Source organism: Sinocyclocheilus grahami, unplaced genomic scaffold (assembly GCF_001515645.1).
Source record: "Sinocyclocheilus grahami isolate Dianchi unplaced genomic scaffold, SAMN03320097.WGS_v1.1 scaffold55.1, whole genome shotgun sequence".
Classification (NCBI taxonomy): domain Eukaryota; kingdom Metazoa; phylum Chordata; class Actinopteri; order Cypriniformes; family Cyprinidae; genus Sinocyclocheilus; species Sinocyclocheilus grahami.
In genome coordinates, this window is record NW_015505234.1 from 408,805 (window position 1) to 434,596 (window position 25,792).

At 37.5% G+C, this 25,792-nt stretch overlaps 1 protein-coding gene across 5 annotated transcripts in view; it reads right to left on the reverse strand.

Annotated features, from left to right (window-relative positions):
• The window catches only part of LOC107583724 (F-actin-uncapping protein RLTPR-like), a 49,269-nt gene that overhangs the window by 12,380 nt on the left and 11,097 nt on the right, over nucleotides 1–25,792 (reverse strand). For 3 of the 5 annotated variants that reach the window (XM_016270013.1, XM_016270012.1, XM_016270014.1), the window contains exons 2-28: nucleotides 23,045–23,142; nucleotides 22,853–22,923; nucleotides 22,692–22,765; nucleotides 21,938–22,013; nucleotides 21,333–21,421; nucleotides 21,151–21,245; nucleotides 20,957–21,043; nucleotides 20,696–20,805; nucleotides 19,575–19,652; nucleotides 19,283–19,359; nucleotides 19,095–19,199; nucleotides 16,743–16,812; nucleotides 16,577–16,658; nucleotides 14,480–14,576; nucleotides 14,154–14,208; nucleotides 13,233–13,405; nucleotides 11,700–11,768; nucleotides 11,516–11,609; nucleotides 11,327–11,425; nucleotides 11,179–11,208; nucleotides 10,244–10,342; nucleotides 9,177–9,290; nucleotides 8,863–9,035; nucleotides 8,469–8,556; nucleotides 8,285–8,377; nucleotides 7,029–7,095; nucleotides 5,817–6,211 (exon numbers count right to left, since the gene is read on the reverse strand). In XM_016270013.1, the coding sequence (XP_016125499.1) occupies nucleotides 5,817–6,211; nucleotides 7,029–7,095; nucleotides 8,285–8,377; nucleotides 8,469–8,556; nucleotides 8,863–9,035; nucleotides 9,177–9,290; nucleotides 10,244–10,342; nucleotides 11,179–11,208; nucleotides 11,327–11,425; nucleotides 11,516–11,609; nucleotides 11,700–11,768; nucleotides 13,233–13,405; nucleotides 14,154–14,208; nucleotides 14,480–14,576; nucleotides 16,577–16,658; nucleotides 16,743–16,812; nucleotides 19,095–19,199; nucleotides 19,283–19,359; nucleotides 19,575–19,652; nucleotides 20,696–20,805; nucleotides 20,957–21,043; nucleotides 21,151–21,245; nucleotides 21,333–21,421; nucleotides 21,938–22,013; nucleotides 22,692–22,765; nucleotides 22,853–22,923; nucleotides 23,045–23,142 (2,758 nt within the window). Of the gene's footprint in view, nucleotides 1–5,816; nucleotides 6,212–7,028; nucleotides 7,096–8,284; nucleotides 8,378–8,468; nucleotides 8,557–8,862; nucleotides 9,036–9,176; nucleotides 9,291–10,243; nucleotides 10,343–11,079; nucleotides 11,209–11,326; nucleotides 11,426–11,515; nucleotides 11,610–11,699; nucleotides 11,769–13,232; nucleotides 13,406–14,153; nucleotides 14,209–14,479; nucleotides 14,577–16,576; nucleotides 16,659–16,742; nucleotides 16,813–19,094; nucleotides 19,200–19,282; nucleotides 19,360–19,574; nucleotides 19,653–20,695; nucleotides 20,806–20,894; nucleotides 21,044–21,150; nucleotides 21,246–21,332; nucleotides 21,422–21,937; nucleotides 22,014–22,691; nucleotides 22,766–22,852; nucleotides 22,924–23,044; nucleotides 23,143–25,792 lie in introns of those variants that run through there. The other 2 variants (XM_016270016.1, XM_016270015.1) reach the window with 2 other exon arrangements.

A 25,792-nucleotide genomic window follows, 5' to 3' on the forward strand; every position in this document is an offset into this window, starting at 1 on the left:
GAGAGCAGGCGCCACATTGTGTGAGGCGGCACAGGGAGAGGTGTTTCCCACGCATCTTAATAACACAATCATATTCTCCAACAAAAGTCACTGCAAGAACAGTGCTACCGTACAGCTCATGCTTACTTACATATCAATAATGGAAAACAAAGCTTTTGTGTGGTTCACATGGCCTGCTGGGTTTGTTAATACCTAAACAAGATGTCTAGGGTTCATATTTTTCCACATAAAGCCAAGAATTAATTATTTCAATTTATTCCATAAACAGGTAGTTAGCACATATAAATCAGTATGTAATTAATTCCACTAGCCATAATTTGAAAAGTCAAAACTGATTCCTACATGAAACCAGATAATGTTAATATCTGATGGGTTAAGCTGGTCTGCTCTTGTAAAAGTGACACGTTTGGGTCTAAAGAAGCTGTTCCTGGATTAGTGTAGCAGTAGGAACCTGACACACAGATCAAAGATCAGTCCGACTCATTACTTTGTGTACACAGTGTCAGATTTTCGTTGATGGTTTCCCTTTAAATTTCAGTGGAAAGAAGGAGAGATACAGAGAGAGGGAATGAACGCAGTGATCTTAACCTCTCTATTAAAACTCTGTGAACTGAGAACAGCGTTATGATGTGAGCTGGAACAGGCCTGTCTAAAGGTGTCAGGTTGAGACAGTGATCCCAGAATTCCACGGGCTTGCATCTCTGGTAGTAAATTTACAAGCTCTATGGTAGGCAGTAATGCACCTCAAAGAGATTATATCCAACATGATAGGCACTTTCAACAAATAGGGTACAAAATAGGGCCTGAAGATCAGATTTTAAACTATGCTGTTTTGTCATTTTCTAGCGATGAATATTAAATAAACATGAAAAATAAAAAGTGCATAAAATTAATACATTACAAAAGGACACAAAATGAGTAATAGGGTTGCAAATTTAGACTCAATGAAGCTGTTACTCATAAGAGGCTAATTAGTTTGTGACCAAATATTGGTTTAGTTACTGATAAACTCTCTGTTTGAATTAATTAAAGGCTGATCCTTTTTTGTTCCTTTTTACATGATATAACAGGGCTGAATGGTCAAATGTGATGAATGCAGTCAACAGAAATATTTGTAAAAATTGAGAAAATGGAATAAGATTAATTGCTTATCTTTCCGCCATGCAGTAGAAAATTACTTCTTGAGCAACACAATTTAAGGAATGTTCATTTTTTATAATGGACAAAAATCATATGGTAAAAGGCCAGGGTTGAATAATATGTGGAACAACGCTGAATATGCTGTTTTCATCATTGTAGTTCATTAAAACAATTAACTACAATTACTAAAATATCTATTCAATAGATCAAATTCATGTCGACATTATGAAATTATCATGAAATTATTATGGTTGTAATTTAAATAGTTAATTTAATAGTCCCTCCATGACAGTATTACCATGTAGATAGCGTAAAGACCGGTTAAGACAATAAATAAATACAAATATATACATCATTTTTAGGAAGAATACAGACATTTGATGTTTTTTAAAACAAGCTACTTTTCATTGTAAATTACTTTTATTAAGATAATAATTTATCACATGAGATATTTACATGTAATGTTTAAAAAAATACAGTAACAAAAGGACACTAAAAAAAGTGTACTGCATTTGTGTAAAATGTCATGGAGTTTCTTTCAGAAACACCTGCATAGAAATTCTAGTGTAGCTTGCTAATTACAGATCTATTCAGGACATCAAATTGAGGCATACACTGGTCATTCTAGACTGGAAGTGGTGAGCATCCTTCTGTAATAAAGCTTTGTGTGTGTGTATGTGTGTGTGTGATATTCTGGAGAGGAGAGGTAATAAAAGAAAAGATTATGCAGCCATCAAACATGTATTTTAACAGGGATACAGGGACATCACAAAAACTCACAGAGCCCCAACACACAATTTTTATGGATGGGTCGTCTTTCCTTGAGACCAGTGGCTTTATCATATGAGGCACCCCTCATCACAGAACCCGGTTGTCCCACACTGCTGACAGCCCTGCGTGGACATACAGGAAAAAAGCACACACACACATACTGGACCATCAGAGCATCATCTCTTCTCCAGTCACACGAGCTTCTCCCTGAGGCACCACCTGTCATTAGATTTTCACCAGCCAAGGAGTATGACCGCCACACAATATGGACACACACCCTCGCCAACAGATCACGCTGACTGGAATAAGCATATAACACACATACTCATTCAGGTGATCAGAGGAAATGACAGGGGTGTTTTCATCCCTCCGTGCTCATGTCTGCAATGACACTGGCGCCAAACTCTCCAGAGAGTGTCTGTTCTGAAATAAGCTGCCTGCACAATGACCTCTCACACACAAATATACACCGTTAACAAGGATAACACAAGTATACAACTAAACATTAACACAGGTATAATGACAGAAATCCACTCACAATCATACTGTCTATCACACACACACACATATACACTGGTAACAATGGTTACACATTAGATTGTATCTGTGTGTGAGTGTAACTGTGTGAGGATACACACTCTAATAACTGTCCATATTGACTGGTACTCACCAACAGGTAGACATGACAACATTCAGCATTACACTCACGCACAGAAACAGCTACAGGTCTCATACATGGAGGATGACTAATAGTATAGTGTGACTACTACACAATATAGACCATCCTATAATTTACCAACCACACGTACTAACTACACTAAAAGCTAATTCAAGCAGACACAACATTTTTACACAGCAAGTACTATGATAAAACCATGATTTTTGTGCAAACTAAACTACCGTGGTTGTACTATGATTACTATGGTATTCCTAGACACACTTTGGAGCACAATGGTAAATGGTGAGCCTCATTTCACTGTACAGGACCATTATTTATATGGACACTGTTATGATGGTAATGCCATCTTTGTTTTGACATAACTTGGGATGCTATGGTAAATAAAGGTAGTAATCATATGTACATAGCATCACAGTACTGAGGTATTACCGTGATTCATGTGGACACTACTGTAACAGTAATACCATGGTATGTTTTGACATGCTTTGGGATGCTATGGTAAATACAGGCTGTAATCATATGTACATGGCATCATAGTACTATGGTATTATCATGTTTTTTGTGGACACTACTATATTATGGTATTGTTAGACAGACTTTGAAGAACCATTATAAATATAGTGATCATACATCATATCACAGTACAGCACCATGGTATTCCCATTATTTATGCGGACACTACCATGGTATTTTTTGACATATCTTGGGGCACTAGTAGAAGTAATAAAAGTGGTAAGTTAACCATACTACACAGTATCACAGTACTATGGCATTGTCATGGTTTTTGCGGCCCCTCTGTGAAAGCATTACCTTGTATTCTTTGGCATTCTTCAAAGTACCATGGTAAATTAATATAGTAATCATACATGATATCACAATACACCACTATGATGGTATTTTTGGCATACCGATGAGCAACATGCTAAAATAATATGGTAATCACACATGGTATTACGCCTTACAAAAAAGTACTGTGGTAATACCATGACACTTTAATACACTACCAAACTAAGTTTGCGGTAAGTCCATTTATTATTAATATTTTTTATTTCGCAAAGATGCTTTAAATTGACCAAAAGTGACAGTGAAGACATTTATAATGTTTTAAAAGATTTATATTTTAAACAAATGCTTTTCTTTTCATCACAGAATCCTGAAAGAAATGTACCATGGTTTCCACAAAAATATTAAGCTGCACAACTATTTTCAACATTGCTAATAACAGTAAGTTTTTATTTTGAGCACCAAATTGGCATATTATTTCGGAAGGATCATGTTGGCACTGAAGACTGGAGTAATGGCTGCTGAAAATTTAGCTTTGCCATTACAGGAATAAATTACATCTTAAAGGGGTCATATGATGCTTTTTTAAAGATCATTATTTTGTGTATTTGGTGTAACAGAATATGTTGACATGCTTTAATGTAAAAAAAAACATTATTTTTCAAATACTGTACATTATTGTAGGTCCTCTATGCCCCGCCTCTCTCAAAAGCTTCGTTTTCTACAAAGTCCCTCCTTCCGACAAGCGCAGTCTGCTCTGATTGGCCAGCTGACCCAGTGCATTGTGATTGGCCGAACACCGCAAGCACTCGTCGGAAATGTAACAGGTAACACTTTAGATCAGAGAACACGTATTCACTATTAACTAAGAATTTTCTCTCAATAAACTCCTAATTACTGCATATTGCTAGCAAGTAAGGTAGCTGTTGTAGTAGTTATGTTTAGGTATAGGGTAGGGGTAAGAGATCTAGAATAAGATCATGCAGAATAAGGCATTAATATGTCCTTTTTAAGTAATAATAAACAGCCAAACTGCTAGTAATAAGCATGCTAACAAGCAACTAACTAATAGTGAATATGTGTTTCCTAATCTAAAGTGTTACCAAAAAAGCTTACGGACCCCACACTTTTGACCGGTAGTGTATATATCATGGTACATACCCAAAAACCATAACAGCAACATGGTATTCATCATTGTAACATGGTACCATCACAGTACCTTTTTGCAAAAAAACAAAAACAAATTCAGTTAATAGCAAATAGAGATAAAATGCCCAAAGTTCTGTGGCCAACAAAAAATATATATGGTTTGAATGACTTGACAGGGTAGTTTTCTGATTATACAATACCTGACAACCACACAGAATTGCCACAATCTCAATGTGAGGGCACAACAGTACCCTTTTCACACTGAGCATCAAAGACAGACATCACAGCTCACAATGGAAGCATCAATAAACATGCTATCAGAGCACATTAGACACACGGTAGTGTAAAGGCATGTGTGTGTGAGCAGCTACAATTGAGAACACAATAAAGCCCATCACTATGGTAACCATTTACCAAATGACCATTCACAGGATGCACAAGTGTTACAGATACACACCGATATGAGGAAAAATACATCATCTGCCATTCTTTTCACTCCATCTCACACTCACGTAATGAAGACACTGCAGTGAGGATATAATATCTCACATTAGACTCGACTCAACAGAAAAGACAGGACGGGCTTCACAGAATCGCAGTGTGCCAGTGGAACCACACACGGTCGTTGCAGCATCGGCAGGAGAAATACAACGACTGTCAGGCGCCAACCTAAACATTACATCTCATTTACACACACGATCAGTTTCGCCCAAGCGATCTGTACAACCTCACAGAGGGACGAATAAACAGATTTCGATCCCACACCCTGGGAATGCCACAAATAGAGGGATCCTCCATTCCTGGTGACAGAAGAGAGGGCGAAAAGAGAGGGAGAAACCCTCCTTAATCTGGGAACATTAATAATTGAGATGCTACAGCAGTCACACCAAGCAAAACCATCCATAAGCAGTGGACAGATACTGTGCCCCTTTCTGACAGCATACACACACCACCCAGCTGAGCCTCACAAACACGACGGCACACACACACGGTGCCTGAAAATGGCAGTGGAGGATACACACCCAAAAAAATCTCAACCCACCACAGCAGCACCCTCTCTCTGAGCGTCTCTCACGCCGCATATTACAGGAAAAAATGAGAAGATGGAGAGGAGATGTGGGAGAGAGAGCCTGGGTTGCTGCGGATGAACCAACCTGAACAGTGCCGTCAGAAAGCAGCATCCCTCCCCCTCTCTCTCCACCACCAGTGTCCCCATCTCAGCCTCTCGAAACCCTTACCCTGCTCCTTTCTTCTCAGTTCCCGACCCTCCCGGGTGGCCGTGCTGCTGTCTTACCTGCAGCTTGCTGGGAGGCTGCCTGTTCCGGCGGTTGGGTCTGGGCCTGGAGCGGGTGTAGTGCCTCAGTGTGTGGCCTTCGATGGGCAGGTCCATAGGGGGCTGAGGAGGTGCAGGCTCCGAGTGCCGGGGCTCTCTGTTGCTAAGAGCGGGAGCAGCAGCAGCGGGAGCGGCAGCAGCATCCGCCTCTCTCCCAGAGTAGGAGGGGCTTCCTGGCTTCAGATGGCCTGTTGTGGTGACTGACAGCCCCGTCGCCAATGACAACGACAGGGCCCGCCTCCTCTCCTCCATTCCTACCCTGGAGACCTGAGGCCCTCCCCCTCCTCTCTCCTCTACCTCCTGCTGGGGATGTGTGGCCGCACGCGCCTGCTGTTCCCCTTCCACATCTAACAAACCTGCAGAGAGAAAGAGGGAGGAAGGAAATAAGGGACAACAGAGGGAGAGACTGAAGCCTGTATGATGTGTGTATCTACATGGAGAGGAGGAAATAGATCGAGAGAGAAGGAGGGAACGATGAATATGCAGATATGCAGCAGAGGATACGAGAGGGGGAATGAAAGATCAGTGAAAAAGGGAAGGAAAGGGAAAGATAAGACAAGAGCAATGACAAGTCTTTAACCCCTCCTGTTCTGATATATTCTGTATAATTAAACAGACCTGACCATGACCTCTGACCTCAACAGCTGTGCTGTGAGTGCCAGGGTTTGTTACAATCATCTTTCAAGTAATGCGCAGCTATGATGTCACCAGTATACGCTACATACAATCACATGTGATTTAGGAGTGCAAAAGCAAAGACAAATGTCAAAGGGCAAGACTTGAGCAAGAAGCACTTGTCGGCATCAAGACACAAGGGACTTACTTTTGATGGAAGGGGCGGGACGGATGCTACGGGAGTGGAAGCTGTTCCTCCAGATGACAGGGACATACTGTGGACATGGAAGACAAGAGCAATGACAAGTCTTTAACCCCTCCTGTTCTGATATATTCTGTATAATTAAACAGACCTGACCATGACCTCTGACCTCAACAGCTGTGCTGTGAGTGCCAGGGTTTGTTACAATCATCTTTCAAGTAATGCGCAGCTATGATGTCACCAGTATACGCTACATCCAATCACATGTGATTTAGGAGTGCAAAAGCAAAGACAAATGTCAAAGGGCAAGACTTGAGCAAGAAGCACTTGTCGGCGTCAAGACACAAGGGACTTACTTTTGATGGAAGGGGCGGGACGGATGCTACGGGAGTGGAAGCTGTTCCTCCAGATGACAGGGACATACTGTGGACATGCAGAGAGAATAAAATCAATTTATAAAATCAAACTCTGATTATCAAACAATAAATTATGTGAAAAATAAACAGGATGTGCTGAAGACATTATTGATATTGATAAAACAGAAATGTTAAAAATAAAATATATATATATATAAATTATTTTTTTTTGTTTTGTTTTTTGTACAGATCCTTAATACAAGTTTTCTTAATAAAGATGTTCTTCCACTTTGAATCATTCTCGGATCATACTGGAGAACATGGATCATCAAGTTTGACAAACTGGTGTAGATCATGAGGCAAAATGCTAAGAAATCAAGGAATTTGTGTTAACTCAATTATTTAATCAATTAACTCAAATACTATGATGATGATATAATTTGTAAATACAAAATAAAATAATTTTCATTAGTTGTCTCAGACTTTTAGACATCACTTAATATTATTAGGCCATGCTGTTATTTTGTTTGGTAACTTTAATCAGTCTATACTTAGTCTAATATTAACTATATTGTATGTATATTATTAGAAAATTGTATAAAAGCAGCAAGCCACACAAAGCTGTTTTACAGTGATTTTAAAATGATTTATGATTAACTCACACTACCATTCAAAAGTTTGCAGTCATTAAGATTTTGTAATGCTTTTGAAAGAAGTCTCTTACATTGCAAGGCTGCATTAATTTACTCGAAAATACAGTAAAAACAGTAATATTGTAAATTATTAACATTTTTAAAAACTGATTTTCTATTTTTTATATATTTAAGAATGTAATTTATTTCTGTGAAGATAAATCAGAATTTTTAGCAGTCGTTACTCCAGTCTTCAGTGTCACATGATCCTTCAGAAATCATTATTATGCTCTGATTTGGTGCTCAAGAACATTTCTTATAATTATCAATATTTTTGTTTTGTGGAAATTTTTACTTTGATTTTAAGGATTCTTTGATTAATAGAAATTTTAAAAGAATATCATTTATTTCATATAATCATATACTTTCATATATCAACAATGTAAAAGCCTTTACTGCCACTTTTGAACAATTTAATGCATCCTTGCTAACGTTCTTTCAAAAAAATATTACTGACCCCAAACTTTTGAGTGGTAGTGTATGTGCAAAATAAAAACCAAGGAAAAGTCCTGAGTAAGTGGTGGTTCGGAATGCTGGAATCGAGCAGACATGCTCTGTCCTCACATCATCTGTAGGGAATTCATGCTCCATCACTCTGAGCTGAGGAACATTGGCCTTGATATTGGTGGACTGGGAAAACTCCCTCATGTGCTTGTCCTGAAAGCAAGCGAGATATATGTTGCATGTCATACACGCATACACAATTCTCATGTGCTCAATATACACATTCATAAATGCAAACACTTACCAGCTTTTCCTGAGCCACTGACAAATCTTGAAGAACTTCATCAATTATACTTCCCACCAGAGAGACACTGACGGACAGTTTCAGTTCACTGAGAAAGAGTGAGAGAGGGGAGCACAAAGTAAAAAAAAAAATCTTTTGAGGTTTCAAGAGATTTATATTGTTTATAGCAGTGGTTCCCAACCCTGGTCCTGGAGGCACCCCAACACTGCACATTTTGCATGTCTCCTTTCTCTGACACACCAATTTCAGGTCTTGGAGTCTCTACTAATGAGCTGATGACCTGAATCAGGTGTGTTTGATTAAGGAGACATGCAAAATGTGCAGTGTTGTTGGGGTGCCTCCAGGACCAGGGTTGGGAACCACTGGTTTATAGTGATGTGCATGTGTGTCCCACCTGAGCTTGTTTCTGATGCTGTTCTCGGTCTCTTGCATTGTGTTTTGAATGAAGTGCGCAGCCTGACGTGTCTTCTTGGCCACACATTCTGCCAGATGCTCGCTGACACTCGACCTCTGGACGACTCTGGGGCAGGTCAGCTGGGCAGACTGCAGCATTGCCGTTGCCAGTTCCTGCACAAAACAACAGAAAATCTGATTTGCAATGCCAACGAATTACAGTGACCTCCACTAAAGCAAAAAACATACAACTCTCAATCCATACTACATAATAGACACTACAGAAACAACAAAAAAAACATGACTATACTCTACCTGGATTTCCTCAGTAATCTCACTCCTCAGGGCTGTAGCAGCATCATTGAGAATGCATTTCAGCATGTGACCACTAGAGGGCGCTCTGCCCAATTCATAGAGTCCTGCGAAAGACTGTGGGGAAAGGCCAAATGTCAAACATCACAAGTATATTAAGAGCATCATTACATTGTTATGGAAACTATATATATATATAGAGAGAGAGAGAGAGAGAGAGAGAGAGAGAGAGAGAAAAAAATTAATAATTACTACTATGCAGTGTATTTTTATATCCCGAAAGTGAAAGTGAAAGGAAAGTGACCTGTAGACAAGTATGGTGACCCATACTCGGAATTTGTGCTCTGCATTTAACCCATCCAAGTGCACACACACAATAGTGAACACACACACCGTGAACACACACCCACATGATCACATTGGGGAAAGGCGAAATGTCAAACATCACAAGTATATTAAGAGCATCATTACATTGTTATGGAAACTATATATATAGAGAGAGAGAGAGAGAGAGAGAGAGAGAGAGAGAAAAAATTAATCATTACTACTATGCAGTGTATTTTTATATCCCGAAAGTGAAAGTGAAAGTAAAGTGACCTGTAGACAAGTATGGTGACCCATACTCGGAATTTGTGCTCTGCATTTAACCCATCCAAGTGCACACACACAATAGTGAACACACACACCGTGAACACACACCCACATGATCACATGTGTTAAGACATATTAAGACACATGATCACGTGTCTTAATATATTATATGTTAGATATTCAGCAACTTGAGGCTGTAAATCTTAATTCTCAGTTTTCTTGTAATATATCACAGATAAATTATAAAATATTTCTGAAAGTCTGGTGTAAACTTTTTTAAGCATATTTATTTTTTGAAAGTTCAAATAGTACTGGATAATAAGAATGACTTGTACACAACAGTTCAAAAGCTTAAGGTTGACTTTTTTTTTTAAGTTAATGCTTTTGTTTACTGAGAAAAATCTTTTAAATCGTAGTGTAAAAAAAATCTGGGTTTAAATCTGTAATATTGCAAACCATGTAGATGTGTAATCTCATACACTAATGGCTGTCTTTGCATGCTGAAGTGCTTCCTCTGCAAGCAAGATGTCCGACTGCACCTCTTGTATATTGTAGCAGGTTAAAGGATGCACACTTTCCTGTAGTTTCTTAGAATGCATTTCAGCATGTGACCACTAGAGGGCGCTCTGCCCAATTCATAGAGTCCTGCGAAAGACTGTGGGGAAAGGCGAAATGTCAAACATCACAAGTATATTAAGAGCATCATTACATTGTTATGGAAACTATATATATATATAGAGAGAGAGAGAGAGAGAGAGAGAGAGAGAGAGAGAAAAAAATTAATCATTACTACTATGCAGTGTATTTTTATATCCCGAAAGTGAAAGTGAAAGGAAAGTGACCTGTAGACAAGTATGGTGACCCATACTCGGAATTTGTGCTCTGCATTTAACCCATCCAAGTGCACACACACAATAGTGAACACACACACCGTGAACACACACCCACATGATCACATGTGTTAAGACATATTAAGACACATGATCACGTGTCTTAATATATTATATGTTAGATATTCAGCAACTTGAGGCTGTAAATCTTAATTCTCAGTTTTCTTGTAATATATCACAGATAAATTATAAAATATTTCTGAAAGTCTGGTGTAAACTTTTTTAAGCATATTTATTTTTTGAAAGTTCAAATAGTACTGGATAATAAGAATGACTTGTACACAACAGTTCAAAAGCTTAAGGTTGACTTTTTTTTTTAAGTTAATGCTTTTGTTTACTGAGAAAAATCTTTTAAATCGTAGTGTAAAAAAAATCTGGGTTTAAATCTGTAATATTGCAAACCATGTAGATGTGTAATCTCATACACTAATGGCTGTCTTTGCATGCTGAAGTGCTTCCTCTGCAAGCAAGATGTCCGACTGCACCTCTTGTATATTGTAGCAGGTTAAAGGATGCACACTTTCCTGTAGTTTCTTACAGAGATCCTGAACTAGCTGAGAGAAACAGATAGAAACACTTTCTTATAATGATCTGAACCCTTAGTATGTAGTATAACATTCTACTATATCATAGGCAGTAATAATTACATAGGAAGTATAAATCCACACAAACCTGTTCAGAGCGAGTGGTCTTCAGTCCATGCTGCAGATGACACATATCCTCACCTGTTCCACACTGTCTCTGATTGTTCCTGTGTAAAAAAGTCTGGATCTACATATACAAATACAAAAAGAGTCAGTTATATTTATATATCATTGTCTGTTCTCATTGCTTTCTACAATTCTGGAATTAAGAACTAACTTTCTGTAAAGCCTCCTCCATTTTCTCTGGGGTGTTTCGGTAGGCTTGAAGAACATCACTCATTGGAATGGACATGTTCTGTAGTGTCAAGTTTCTGTTTGAAAACACACATATAGAAAATACACAATGTTTTAACAAATATAAGTCATTGAAAAATGTCTGTTTGTATGTGGGGTACTCTCACTTCTCCATGGCATTGGCCACATCCATAAATCCTCCAGCAGTCACATTGTTTCGGTCCCAAACCAGTGTTCTGACAGAAAACAAAGCACAAACTTCTTAAGAAAGGGTGGCGACTGCAATTTTGCCAAATAGGACATGTTTTGTTGATCCTGGAAAAAGATTCCCGTCAATCATAATTTTAACCCCATCATAAACCTTAACCTAACTCTACATTCTGACTGGTTGACAGGAACAATGATCAGGGAACATGTTTAACTTGACAAAAATGCTATAAGTCACCACGTGTGGAAAATTACTTTAGCTTGGTGTTGATCATGAGGGCCTTTGCTAGCATCTTTGCTCCTGTGTCACCTATAGAGTTTCCACTGATATCAATCTTGGACAGGCTGGCGTTGCTGCCCAGGCTGTTGATGAGAATGGTGGTACCAGTTTTCAACTTTGAGTCACATACAGAAAGAGACTCCAGTGGCTAAAAAGTGTAAAAAAAGAGAGTAAAGATGTCAAGGAGGTCACTTTCCATGCCAAATGCACATATGAGACAATTATCATATTATATTGAAGGACTATATTTGTTTCAACAAATTCCATTGATCTTAGATTTAGAGTAATTTTCATGGAGTCATTAACCTTTGGCTACAAGTCTCATTAAGATTTCTATTAAGGTTTGAGTCTCATTAACTGTAGAAGCAGAATCTACTGAGCAAGTTGGGTCGTGAAAGGCCAGCTCTGATCCTTTGGAGACCATAAATGCTCCTATTAATGTGGATAAAGTTACATAAAGTTGAGAGTCTGTTTTAATGAGTCCTATATGTGAGTTAGAGCTGCTTGTGTAATTACTGAGCCCGGGCATGCCTTGATAGAGAAAGATTCTGGGTAATTAAAACTCAAGGCTTGCTGGAGAAATGAGGCGTCTCTGTGGACCTTCTCTCTTTATTGGTTCTAGTATTACAGATGCAAACACACACAGAGGCACACATACCAATCTTTAATGTTAACTGAGCCAAAGACAGCAGCTCTTCCTACTCTCAATGTTATATGAGAGCTGTGGTCGGTAGGTGTACTTTCTGGTGTATGTATCTGTGGTGCATGGGGGAAGTGATCCTATTTTGCAGCAATTCTCATATCATTTGAGAGCCTGGTTATGAATATGACTAAAGTATGATTCTAATGGAGTTATGAGAAGTGTGTGTGTGTGTGTGTGTGTGTGTAGTATTTTTGATTATTACAAATGATGTACTTACACACTCCTCCTCTTGAATTAGCTGTACAAGGCGGTGTAACACATCTGTAAGAGCTCTGAGAGAAAGAGGGACAGAAAACAAAGCACAAACTTCTTAAGAAAGGGTGGCGACTGCAATTTTGCCAAATAGGACATGTTTTGTTGATCCTGGAAAAAGATTCCCGTCAATCATAATTTTAACCCCATCATAAACCTTAACCTAACTCTACATTCTGACTGGTTGACAGGAACAATGATCAGGGAACATGTTTAACTTGACAAAAATGCTATAAGTCACCACGTGTGGAAAATTACTTTAGCTTGGTGTTGATCATGAGGGCCTTTGCTAGCATCTTTGCTCCTGTGTCACCTATAGAGTTTCCACTTATATCAATCTTGGACAGGCTGGCGTTGCTGCCCAGGCTGTTGATGAGAATGGTGGTACCAGTTTTCAACTTTGAGTCACATACAGAAAGAGACTCCAGTGGCTAAAAAGTGTAAAAAGAGAGAGTAAAGATGTCAAGGAGGTCACTTTCCATGCCAAATGCACATATGAGACAATTATCATATTATATTGAAGGACTATATTTGTTTCAACAAATTCCATTGATCTTAGATTTAGAGTAATTTTCATGGAGTCATTAACCTTTGGCTACAAGTCTCATTAAGATTTCTATTAAGGTTTGAGTCTCATTAACTGTAGAAGCAGAATCTACTGAGCAAGTTGGGTCGTGAAAGGCCAGCTCTGATCCTTTGGAGACCATAAATGCTCCTATTAATGTGGATAAAGTTACATAAAGTTGAGAGTCTGTTTTAATGAGTCCTATATGTGAGTTAGAGCTGCTTGTGTAATTACTGAGCCCGGGCATGCCTTGATAGAGAAAGATTCTGGGTAATTAAAACTCAAGGCTTGCTGGAGGATTGGGGGTGGGCGTCTCTGTGGACCTTCTCTCTTTATTGATTCTAGTAGTATTACTAGTACAGACGCAAACACACACAGAAGCACAAATACCAATCTTCACTGTTAACTGAGCCAAAGACAGCAGCTCTTCCCACTCTCAATGCTATATGAGAGCTGTGGTTCGTACAGTAGGTGGACATTCTGGTGTATTCGTATTCATGGTGGATAGGGGAAGTGATCCTATTTCACAGCAATTCTCATATCATTCTAATGGAATAATGAGAAGTGTGTGTATGTGTGTAGTTGTTTCTGCTTATTACAGATTATGTACTTACACACTCCTCCTCTTGAATTAGCTGTACAAGGCGGTGTAACACATCTGTAAGAGCTCTGAGAGAAAGAGGCAGCATTTAAAATATGCATCATATGCATTGTATGACGTGATGAATAGGGTAGATATGACGTGGAGAGAGAGGACGGACTGGATAGACTGAAAGGTGTATCACAAATGTTTCAAAGGAAATGTGTAATTTCAGTGCCTCCAAAATGGTAACTGTTTTCAAATAGGTTTCCTGAACACTCAAACATCTAACATTCAAAAAAAGCATGCATATCATTTTATAAATATGAGTAATTCACACCTAGACTTCATGGCACTTACTTAGACTTCATGGCAAAATTCCGTCCAATTGAAAGGTGCCGAATAGAGTGACTGCGACCAATGGAGAGAATTAAAGTAACCATATTACTCTCAAAACCTGTCAGAAAGAAAACACAAATTACTAATTTCACAGTAAGCGAGCCATACAACTTCCATCACACATAGCCACCAAATTAGACACGCTTCCTCTTTCTACATGCCGTATTAAACATGGTATTTTTACCTGTCAAGAAGAGGCAAAGCAAGCTCATTTTGGCCCTATCACTTCTTGTGCCTTTATTTATTCATTTTAGGACAATTGGCTGAGTAAGCCAAACTGAGTCCTGAGTGTTAACTGTTGAGAAATCGTAAACATAATGCAAAGGGTCGACACAGAATGTACTCTAAGTACTAGTATCGAATGAATAAGTACATGTATCTAATAAATAAATATAATAGTATCTATTAAAAATATAATAGTATCTATTAAATACTTACTAATACCTAATGAATAAGTATTTGTATCTAATAAGTACTTCTATCTAATGAATAAGTACTAGTGTCCATTATTTACTAGTATCTAATGAATATGTACTAGTACCTAATGGAATAGTAGCTAAAAAGTAAATACTTGTAGCATGAAAATAGATACTTGTAAGTTTTAAGGATTAAATATTAAAAACAGCTTGCTGTAGAGACACAGAATGGCAAATGGTACTGAGACAAGTTTTTAATAGTTGTACTTTTTTTACCATGACATGTCATTTTGAAAAACGTGGCACTCGTGTGAGACAATTTATTTAACTGAGATCAGTTATTTCAGTGATATCTCGCAGGAATTACGATCGTTTCATGCATACCATTCCATAAAAAGATCCATAAATCTGTTACATTTGACAGGTGTCAAATGAGTTTGGGGACATTGTACCTGTCCAGTCATGTTTTCACCTTCTACAATTCAAATATTTCTCTAATTTATTTCACACTGACACCGCTCTCTGTGTTTGGATATGTGTTCAGACAGGTGTGATCGCCCTGCAGCGGCACAGTGTGGGTCCAGTGGGTCATGTGCTATTCTGACTGATGTGTTGAGCCTTTTCTCCTCATGTAGCAGATACAACAACGCCTATATTTGCTTTGTCTCCTCCTGGGTTATAAAAATAGCATGACCTGATTCCATCTTCTCCCAGGGTTCAACGTTTTCACAAACATTGCTTCTAACTTGAAAAGCAACACTAGTTGTTCAAGAACCATTTAAAAGATTTCATTTTCTATTATTAAGCAGATCTCTAGTTCAACAACTAAGCAAGATTCCAATTTAAACACAAGATAAACTTTGCCATCAGCATCTGCCAGCACCTCTGGCATGCTGTTGATTGCTTCAGAGAATGAATTTCATTTGTGTCCCAGTTTGAAAAAAAAACTTTGTTAAAAATGTTTACATTAATTCTTCATTAAAATGCTAAATATTTGAGCAGTTAGGAATTGGAAGGGGGGGGGGACATATTTGATAGTACATATCTGATATTTAATGCACTGGTGGGAAGAGTGGGATTTTGGACCAATGAGATTTCACAGTGGGCAGGGCTACCCAGCAACACAAAAACAGAAACCAAATGATAACTGTTTGTCCTCATTAGGACAAAACTCTGATTCTGTTGTATGCTTTTATTCTGACTTTATGCTTTTATTGCTTATCGCTTTATCACATCATGCCTGGTTACTAGAATATGTTATTAAAACAGTTTACCGGGTTTAAATCCATTCCACAGATTTTCCCAAAAAGTCTATGCCAAAAATGTGGTAAATATCATCAGGTCATTTGTACAGATGTACACAACAGCCCTTTTTGCCTCTTACTTATTTTATGAAAAGAGGTTTTCTAAACAGCAGGAAGACACATGCACACACACAGCGGGTCAGATTAATGTATGCCTCCATCTCTCCATGTATCAGTCAGATATGATTTATAACCTGATGTGTGGAGAGACCCTGTAACCACTCTAGTGCTGTTGTGAAATAGTCAGTGAGAGCAATATAATAAATCTGGCAGAAAAAAAGAGGGAGGTTAATAAAGTGGCAGCTGCATGAAAGAGAGAAAAAAATAAGAGATTGTACCGTTGTCAGACAGGTCCAGACTGCAGATGGCCTTGGCCTCAAAGATGTGTTCCTGAATCACCTGAGCTCCAGCCGACCTCAGCTACAAGTACCACAAAATCACACCCACAATTTTAAGAAAAGATTTTTATATTATTTTGATGTGTATATGTGTGTGTATCTGTACCTCACAGCAGCTGATGTCAAGCTCCAGCTCAGATAGATGAGTGTTGGTGGCCAAGCCCTGTAGTAATAATCTAAACAACATTTATACTGGACATTAATAATGACACAAGAAAAACATATACCATCAAAAGATGTCTATTTCAAATGCTGTTCTTATCAACTTTCTATTAAAAAAAGTAAACAAATAATAATATTTTTCCACAAAAATATTAAGCAGCACAGCTGTTTTCAACACTGATAATAATAATAATTAATGTTTCTTGAGCACCAAATCAGCATATTTGAACGTTTTCTGATCATGTGACACTGAAGACTGGAGTAACGGCTGCTGAAAAGTCACCTTTTCATCACCGGAATTCATTGTAAAATATATTAAAATAGAAAAGAGTTCTTTTAAATGGTATAATATTTTACAATATTATCGTTTTCAATATATTTTTGAAAAAATCTGACTGACCACAAATTTTGGAACGTTACGATACACAAAACTCATCACAGATATTTAGGCCATAAGCAAACAGATGCAAATTGCCTATAACAGGAGATGTATTCAAGCTTGTAACACACACATTTATGCTAATATTGGCACAAATCCCATACCTGAGAGCTACTGGAGGTAGTTTAGTTCCAGCCAATCCCACGTATTTTAACACAGTGCTCTTGCTGAAGAAATCCCTCACACTGCGAGTGACCTCTCGTGCTTTCCTAGTACAGCCACACAGATCAGTATGTACACACAGCCTGTGTAGAGATAATTATAATCCATAATGTCACTTTTGATGGCTCACCTATGAGAAAAAGTGTTCCTGGAGAGGTTGAGGTAGCTCAGAGTAGTGCAGCAGCCCACAGACAGAGACACAAACAGCTAGAGAGAAACAGAAAAAGACAGAGAAAGGTAACTCTAGATTATTTAAGAGGAATTCCAGTAGTGAAAAAAACTAGCACTATTTGGTTTACAACTCAACTAGCTTTGATATTGGATGAATATTATATGTCAGCATTTAACTTCCAATTTACTCCCTAATCCATTTTACACTACAAAATAACAATCAAACAAGATATATAACTGATGTGACTCACTGTGTCTAGAGGGCAGTCTGTGTAACTGAGGTCCAGGTGTGATACTGCATTTGGAGCAGATAGGAACTTAAAGAGGCTCTAAAAAGAGACAGACAAGCATGGTATTTCAAAGCCATCACAAGTGTTTAAGCCTATTCACTCCTTTTTGCTAAGTTTTGCAATGCTGGCATTAAATAAAACCTATGAGACAGAAAGGCAGTCATATGCAGCAACGCGAAACCAAGACATGGCTTCTATAATCAATCACAAATCATTCAATGACTACAAACAACATTTATAGTCCCTCGAAACAAAAAAGTGAATGTACTGAAACACATCATTGATTCCATTCCCCTCTACAACATAGCAGAACACTGAAATTGAAAAGTATCCATATATAACACACCCATACAATGATCAACATTAAGTCCGCGGGCAAGTGTTAAGGAAGTTTCAGGCTGGTTGACAAGAATGACACGTTTGGGCTAGTGCCATATTGTCACTATTTGTTCATAGATCATAGATAAAAAAAAATGTTTTGTCAAATTCAGCTGAAACCATTATGGTTTTTCAGTTTTCCAGCAAAAACTGACAATTTTTTAAAGATTTTTTGTTATTTACAAAATACTTTATTTAATAAGCGTGCATTCAATTGATCAAAAGTGACAGTAAAACATTCAAACTGTTACAAAAAAAATCTATTTCAAGTAAGAGCTGTTTTATTTAACTTTCAAACAACCCTGAAAAAAATGCAGCGCTAATCTAAACAACATTTATACTGGACATTAATAATGACACAAGAAAAACATATACCATCAAAAGATGTCTATTTCAAATGCTGTTCTTATCAACTTTCTATTAAAAAAAGTAAACAAATAATAATATTTTTCCACAAAAATATTAAGCAGCACAGCTGTTTTCAACACTGATAATAATAATAATAATTAATGTTTCTTGAGCACCAAATCAGCATATTTGAACGTTTTCTGATCATGTGACACTGAAGACTGGAGTAACGGCTGCTGAAAAGTCACCTTTTCATCACCGGAATTCATTGTAAAATATATTAAAATAGAAAAGAGTTCTTTTAAATGGTATAATATTTTACAATATTATCGTTTTCAATATATTTTTGAAAAAATCTGACTGACCACAAATTTTGGAACGTTACGATACACAAAACTCATCACAGATATTTAGGCCATAAGCAAACAGATGCAAATTGCCTATAACAGGAGATGTATTCAAGCTTGTAACACACACATTTATGCTAATATTGGCACAAATCCCATACCTGAGAGCTACTGGAGGTAGTTTAGTTCCAGCCAATCCCACGTATTTTAACACAGTGCTCTTGCTGAAGAAATCCCTCACACTGCGAGTGACCTCTCGTGCTTTCCTAGTACAGCCACACAGATCAGTATGTACACACAGCCTGTGTAGAGATAATTATAATCCATAATGTCACTTTTGATGGCTCACCTATGAGAAAAAGTGTTCCTGGAGAGGTTGAGGTAGCTCAGAGTAGTGCAGCAGCCCACAGACAGAGACACAAACAGCTAGAGAGAAACAGAAAAAGACAGAGAAAGGTAACTCTAGATTATTTAAGAGGAATTCCAGTAGTGAAAAAAACTAGCACTATTTGGTTTACAACTCAACTAGCTTTGATATTGGATGAATATTATATGTCAGCATTTAACTTCCAATTTACTCCCTAATCCATTTTACACTACAAAATAACAATCAAACAAGATATATAACTGATGTGACTCACTGTGTCTAGAGGGCAGTCTGTGTAACTGAGGTCCAGGTGTGATACTGCATTTGGAGCAGATAGGAACTTAAAGAGGCTCTAAAAAGAGACAGACAAGCATGGTATTTCAAAGCCATCACAAGTGTTTAAGCCTATTCACTCCTTTTTGCTAAGTTTTGCAATGCTGGCATTAAATAAAACCTATGAGACAGAAAGGCAGTCATATGCAGCAACGCGAAACCAAGACATGGCTTCTATAATCAATCACAAATCATTCAATGACTACAAACAACATTTATAGTCCCTCGAAACAAAAAAGTGAATGTACTGAAACACATCATTGATTCCATTCCCCTCTACAACATAGCAGAACACTGAAATTGAAAAGTATCCATATATAACACACCCATACAATGATCAACATTAAGTCCGCGGGCAAGTGTTAAGGAAGTTTCAGGCTGGTTGACAAGAATGACACGTTTGGGCTAGTGCCATATTGTCACTATTTGTTCATAGATCATAGATAAAAAAAAATGTTTTGTCAAATTCAGCTGAAACCATTATGGTTTTTCAGTTTTCCAGCAAAAATTGACAATTTTTTAAAGATTTTTTGTTATTTACAAAATACTTTATTTAATAAGCGTGCATTCAATTGATCAAAAGTGACAGTAAAACATTCAAACTGTTACAAAAAAAATCTATTTCAAGTAAAAGCTGTTTTATTTAACTTTCAAACAACCCTGAAAAAAATGCAGCGCGGTGTCTCAGAAATATTAAACAGCACAACTGTTTTCAAGAAATGCACCAAATCAGCATATTAGAATGATTTCTAAAGGTTAATAGCTTCTGAATAATAGCTAGCTTCTGAAAATTCACCTTTGCAATCAGAGGAATAAATTACATATTAAAATATATTAAAACAGAAAACAGTTGTAAACTGTCACAATAGTATTATTATTTTATTTTATTTTATTTATTTTATAGATCAAATAAATGCAGCCTTGGTGAGCATTAAAATACTTCTTTCAAAAAAAATGTAATCTTACTGAACATTTTGAATGGTTGTGTATCTATAATATTTTATATGTATAATATAAATAGCTATTTTTGTGGTGGGCCAGTGAAAATAGTATCAAACTCACCATAGCCTCTTCTGTCGCCAGGCAGCTGATGTTTCCGCTCAAGTCTAGGTGGGTGAGAGTGTTGCAGAGAGATGTACTTTGATGAAGAACTTGAACCAGACAGCCCAGGCCTAGGGCAAAACAAAGAGAGAAAAAGAGGTTGAAGACAGCAACAGCATGGCAACCAAAGCTATTGTCTTCAGAAAATGTATCTAATTACTTTTGTAGGCATGAAATAGCATCTTGAAATGTATAAAAGCGAGTAAGAGATCAACGCAGCACCTTTTGGGGACATAGAGACCTTGGAGAGATACAGCTGACTGAGGCCACGTGGCAATTTGCTTAAACTCTGACTGAGAGCAATCACACCTAAGCGCAAGGAAACAGAGAAATCATAACATCAGCATGTATACGCAGGAGAAATCTGAACAGACCGAGACCTGATCTCAGATCAGAGAGAATATCTGCATCAGTACCTTTATCCTCAATAGCATTGACAGACAGGTTGATGATATGGACAGCAGAGGCAGAACTTTCCCGAAAAGCGCTGGCCATCTTGACAGCAAAATCCCTGCATCGTAGATGCAACAATAATTTCAAAGACATTGGGTAAATGTGTTTAGCTTTTCACAAGCGCAAGGGCCTTGATGAAACTCACATTTTGAGTCCGCTGGCCTCCAGACTGACCTCCTCCAGAGCACAGGACCGGGTAATCATATAGAGGACCTGCTCCTGCACATCAGGCGTCTGAGAACAGAGAGCAGAGGCTGATCAAGAACGTACAATTCTCTACATTTTTGGAGGCAAATGGACAACACACTAAGATTGACATTAATTGAGTATGATGCACTATGATAAAAATGTTATGTGGGACGAATTGTGATAGCTGTGCAGCCACAAAGAATCGCAATTTAAATAAAAAGATGCTTGTTTGGTTGATTCAAGAGAGCAGCTTCAGCTACAATTCTTTGTTCTCTTCATCATTCAATCCTCTCTCTATTTCTCTCCATCTTAAATTAGTATCCTGTATCACACTGAGATCAAAGTCGCCCTTGAGCATGTCTTGTCATGCCTCATGGTCAGAACAACAATTTATTATTTGGCAAGTGGCCTTTATCTGACCTTTCCACAACCAGGAGCAAGAGGAGACGGAGGTCTGACATGAGTGGATAAGCCAAGTCTAAACACAACCATTCTGCTCTAAGTTTCCAGCTTTCTTCATCAGTATTCATGATTATTTGTCCCAGTAGTATCCATTCATACCAGTTTGAAGTCCTTGCTGCATATCTTGGTGAACCATTGGTTAAAGGACAGAGCACCCACTGCTAAAGCCAAGTCTCTGTTAACATTTTCAACAGATTATTAAGAAATATCACAACATCAGAAGAGATATATTAACAATGGCATTGATTTATATATTAAAAATACATCCATTCAAATGTTTGGGGTCAGTAAGATTTTTTTAAAGAAATTATTACTTTTATTCAGCAATTAAACTGTTCAAACGTGACAGTAAAGACTTTCACATCGTTACAATTTTTTTTTAAATTTCAAACAATTAACTATCACAGTTTCCAGAAACATATTAAGCAGCACAGCTGTTTCCAACATTGATAATAAGAAATCAAATCAGTATATTAAAATGATTTCTAAAGGTTCATGTGACACTGAAGACTGGCGTAATGGCTGCTGAAAATTCAGCTTTGCCATCATAAAAAAAGTTTTTTTTTAAATGTATTAAAATAGAAAACAGTTAATTGAAATTGTAATAATATTTCATAAGATTCCTGTTTTTACTGTATTTCTGAGAGAAAAAAACAAATTGAGAATAAAGGCTTTTTTTTTTTTATCTTACAGACCCCACACTTTTGAATGGCAGTGTATTAAAGATTTATATATTAAAATTACATAAATACATTTATATATGGTATATATTATAAAAATGTATATATATATAAAAATGTCATATATATTATAAATTCATTTCTTATTTAGAGGTATAAGTGATTGTATCTACCTGCTGTCTAAATGACTGAAGTCAATGAGGTTGAAAACCCGACAGTTCTGAACATGGTAAATATTATCGACGTCCTAAAAACCACAGGAGCAACAGTTCTTAAAAGCATCATTGCATAACCTTTGAAAATGTGATTCTTATTAGTAGTGATTACCACACACCCACTGAACTTCCATACAGCACGGGAACTCATTGAAGTCACACAAAGCCGCATAAGTGTCCGAAAAGCCTCCTGTAGAGGACCAAAAAGAATGTAGAAATCAAAAGAAAGTATTTAGATCTAAATAACATGTAGATGTTCTCTACAGCTGATCACACAAACTGTTTGGTGAGTGATAACATTATCATCTGACCACATGGTCCAACTGCTCCATTCACATGTTCTTCAACTCTGGAGGCAAGACTGCATAGCCGCTCTTGGAGGTCAGGGGGAACTTTCTTCAGCAACTTCCTGAAAGGAAGAAAAAGATGGAGGGGGATAAAGGAAGTGTGGGATCAGTGAAAACACATCGGCCAACACAAATTCTTTCTTTAGTTTTCCAGTCAGTGGTGAAATAACTTGCTATACACGCAATGATCATGCTGTTACTTGATGGCATTAGATAATGTGTACTAAAGGTCATCTTTGTTCCATTTGTGGGCAGATAAATCTGTTAAGATTTTCGAGAAGAAGTGAGTCAAATCAGTGAAGGCCATCAGAGTTTATCTCAAGGAATAATAAGGAAAAGTGAAACTATATAAACATCATCCACTTTTCTACAATGATTGATGAAAGCAGTGGTTTTGCTTCAAGACCCAGATTTTACACAAGACATTGAGTACATAAAATGGGCCTACATTATGGTCAGCACAAATGTGTATATCATTGTTGCAGATGAATCTGTATTTAATGTAGCATGGGTCATACTTAATTTATTGGAAGAATGCGTTGAAAAATTACATCAACTGCCCTTTCTATCTAATTATATGTTTATATTTAGGTGTGATCACATTTACCATTGCTCTGTGAAATTTTGCGGGCGAATTCCAATAATTTCAAAATGAATCCATGCAATTGGGAGTTTTGTGTAAGGGCAAAGAAGTACCCACGCAGATTTTACTCATGTTCTAGTTGGTCATGCGAATTTGCCGTGCCGACCAACAGAAAGCTGTCATACGTCGCTACACTATGGAAAATGGTTATTTTTTTGCCCACAAATTTTCGCCTACATTTTGCTAATGTGACCATACCTTTACTAGAAATATGTAAGCAATTTAAATAGAAACAGAATCTAAAAATACTACTGGAAAAATCTGTTTGTTAAAAGTTATCTATATTTCTAAAATGACAAAATATGTATTCTGTCTGTAAACTGAGTGTGTGTATGTGTGTGTGTATATACTGTATATATATATATATATATATATATATATATATATATATATACAGTGGGTATAGAAAATAATCACCTTCTAGTGATTACTTTTAAGGGAGGGGGGGCCTCCCTTTAAAATAATCACATTTTGTTGCTTTGAAGCCTGAAATGAAGATGGACACAGTTTTTGTTTTATCCAGCTATATTTACTATATAGTAATATACAACTAATAACATCCAAGTGAAAGTTATAACACCAACATATCGGGGAAAAAACAGAATCACTGAGTTGGAAAAAGGATCATCCCCCTCTAAAAAATGACTTGTAAACTGAATCAGGTGTAGCTAATCAACTTCTCAATGGCACACAAAGCCATTCGACTTTTGACTTTCAACTGTGATCAGCTGTGGTCATTTTGATTAGCTCAGCATAAAAAGAGCTTTCCTGGAGCATTTCAGTCCTTGGCAATGCAAATGAAGTGAACAATCAACTATGGGCACCCATCAAAAGATCTCCGGGATAAAGTTGTGGACAGGCACAAGTCAGGAGATGGATACAAAAAAAATTCAAAGGGTTTTTTTAATGCCTAGAAGCACAGTGAAGTCTATTATTAAAGAAGTGTAAGGTATATGTTACAACACAGACCCTCTCTGGATCAGGACGTTGCCAAACTGGATGAAAGAGCAGGGAGGAAACTGGTCAGAGAGGCGACCAAGAGGCCTACAGCAACTCTGAAGCAGTTGCAGGAATTTATGACAAAGAGTGGTCATTGTGTGCATGTGACAACAATATCACAAATTCTCCACAAATGTGGCTGTATGGGAGGGTTGCAAGAAAAAAAGCCACTCCTCAAGAAAGATCACATGCAGTCACGACTGAGCTTTTCCCAAACGCACCTTGAAGATTCTGAGGCAGATGAGACTAAAATTTAATTATTTGGCATCAACACCAAACAAAATGTCTGGCGGAAATCCAATACAGCTCACCATCCAAATAACTGCATTCCTACAGTAAAGCATGGAGGTGGAAATACCCTGTTATGGGGTATTTCTCTGCAGCAGGGACTGGAGCACTTGTCAGGATGGAAGGAAAAATGGATGGGGCAAAATACCGTCAAATTCTTGAGAAACATCAGCTGCCCTCTGCCAGAAAGTTGTCAATGGGAAGATGGTTTGACCCTTCCAACATGAGAATGACCCAAAGCACACAGCAAAACTGAGCACACAGTGGTTGAAGGAGAAAAAGGTGAATGTCCTTGCATGACCTAGTCAGAGACCAGACTTAAACCCCACTGAAAATCTGTGGAATGACTTGAAGACTTCAGAACACAAACTTTCACCATCAAATTTAACTGAACTTGAGCAGTTCTGCAAAGAAGAGTGGGCAAATATTGCAAAGTCTAGATGTGCAAAGTTATAGAAACAAATGTAGAGACAAATCCCAACAGACTAAAGGCTGTAATTAAAGCAAAAGGTGTTTCAACAAAATACTGACACAAGGGGGTGATCCTTTTTCCATCTACGATACTGTGATTTTTTTTTCCTGTAAATACAGCTGGATAAAACAAAAACTGTGTCCGTCTTCAATACAGGCTGCAAAGCAACAAAATGTTTTTATTTTAAAGAGGAGGTGATTCTTTTCTCTACCCACTGTGTGTATATGTATAATGGGTCAAAGACGAAAAGGATGTTTCAAGCACCAAAAAAAGAAGTGTAATACACTGCCCCCCCCCCCCCCCCCCCCCC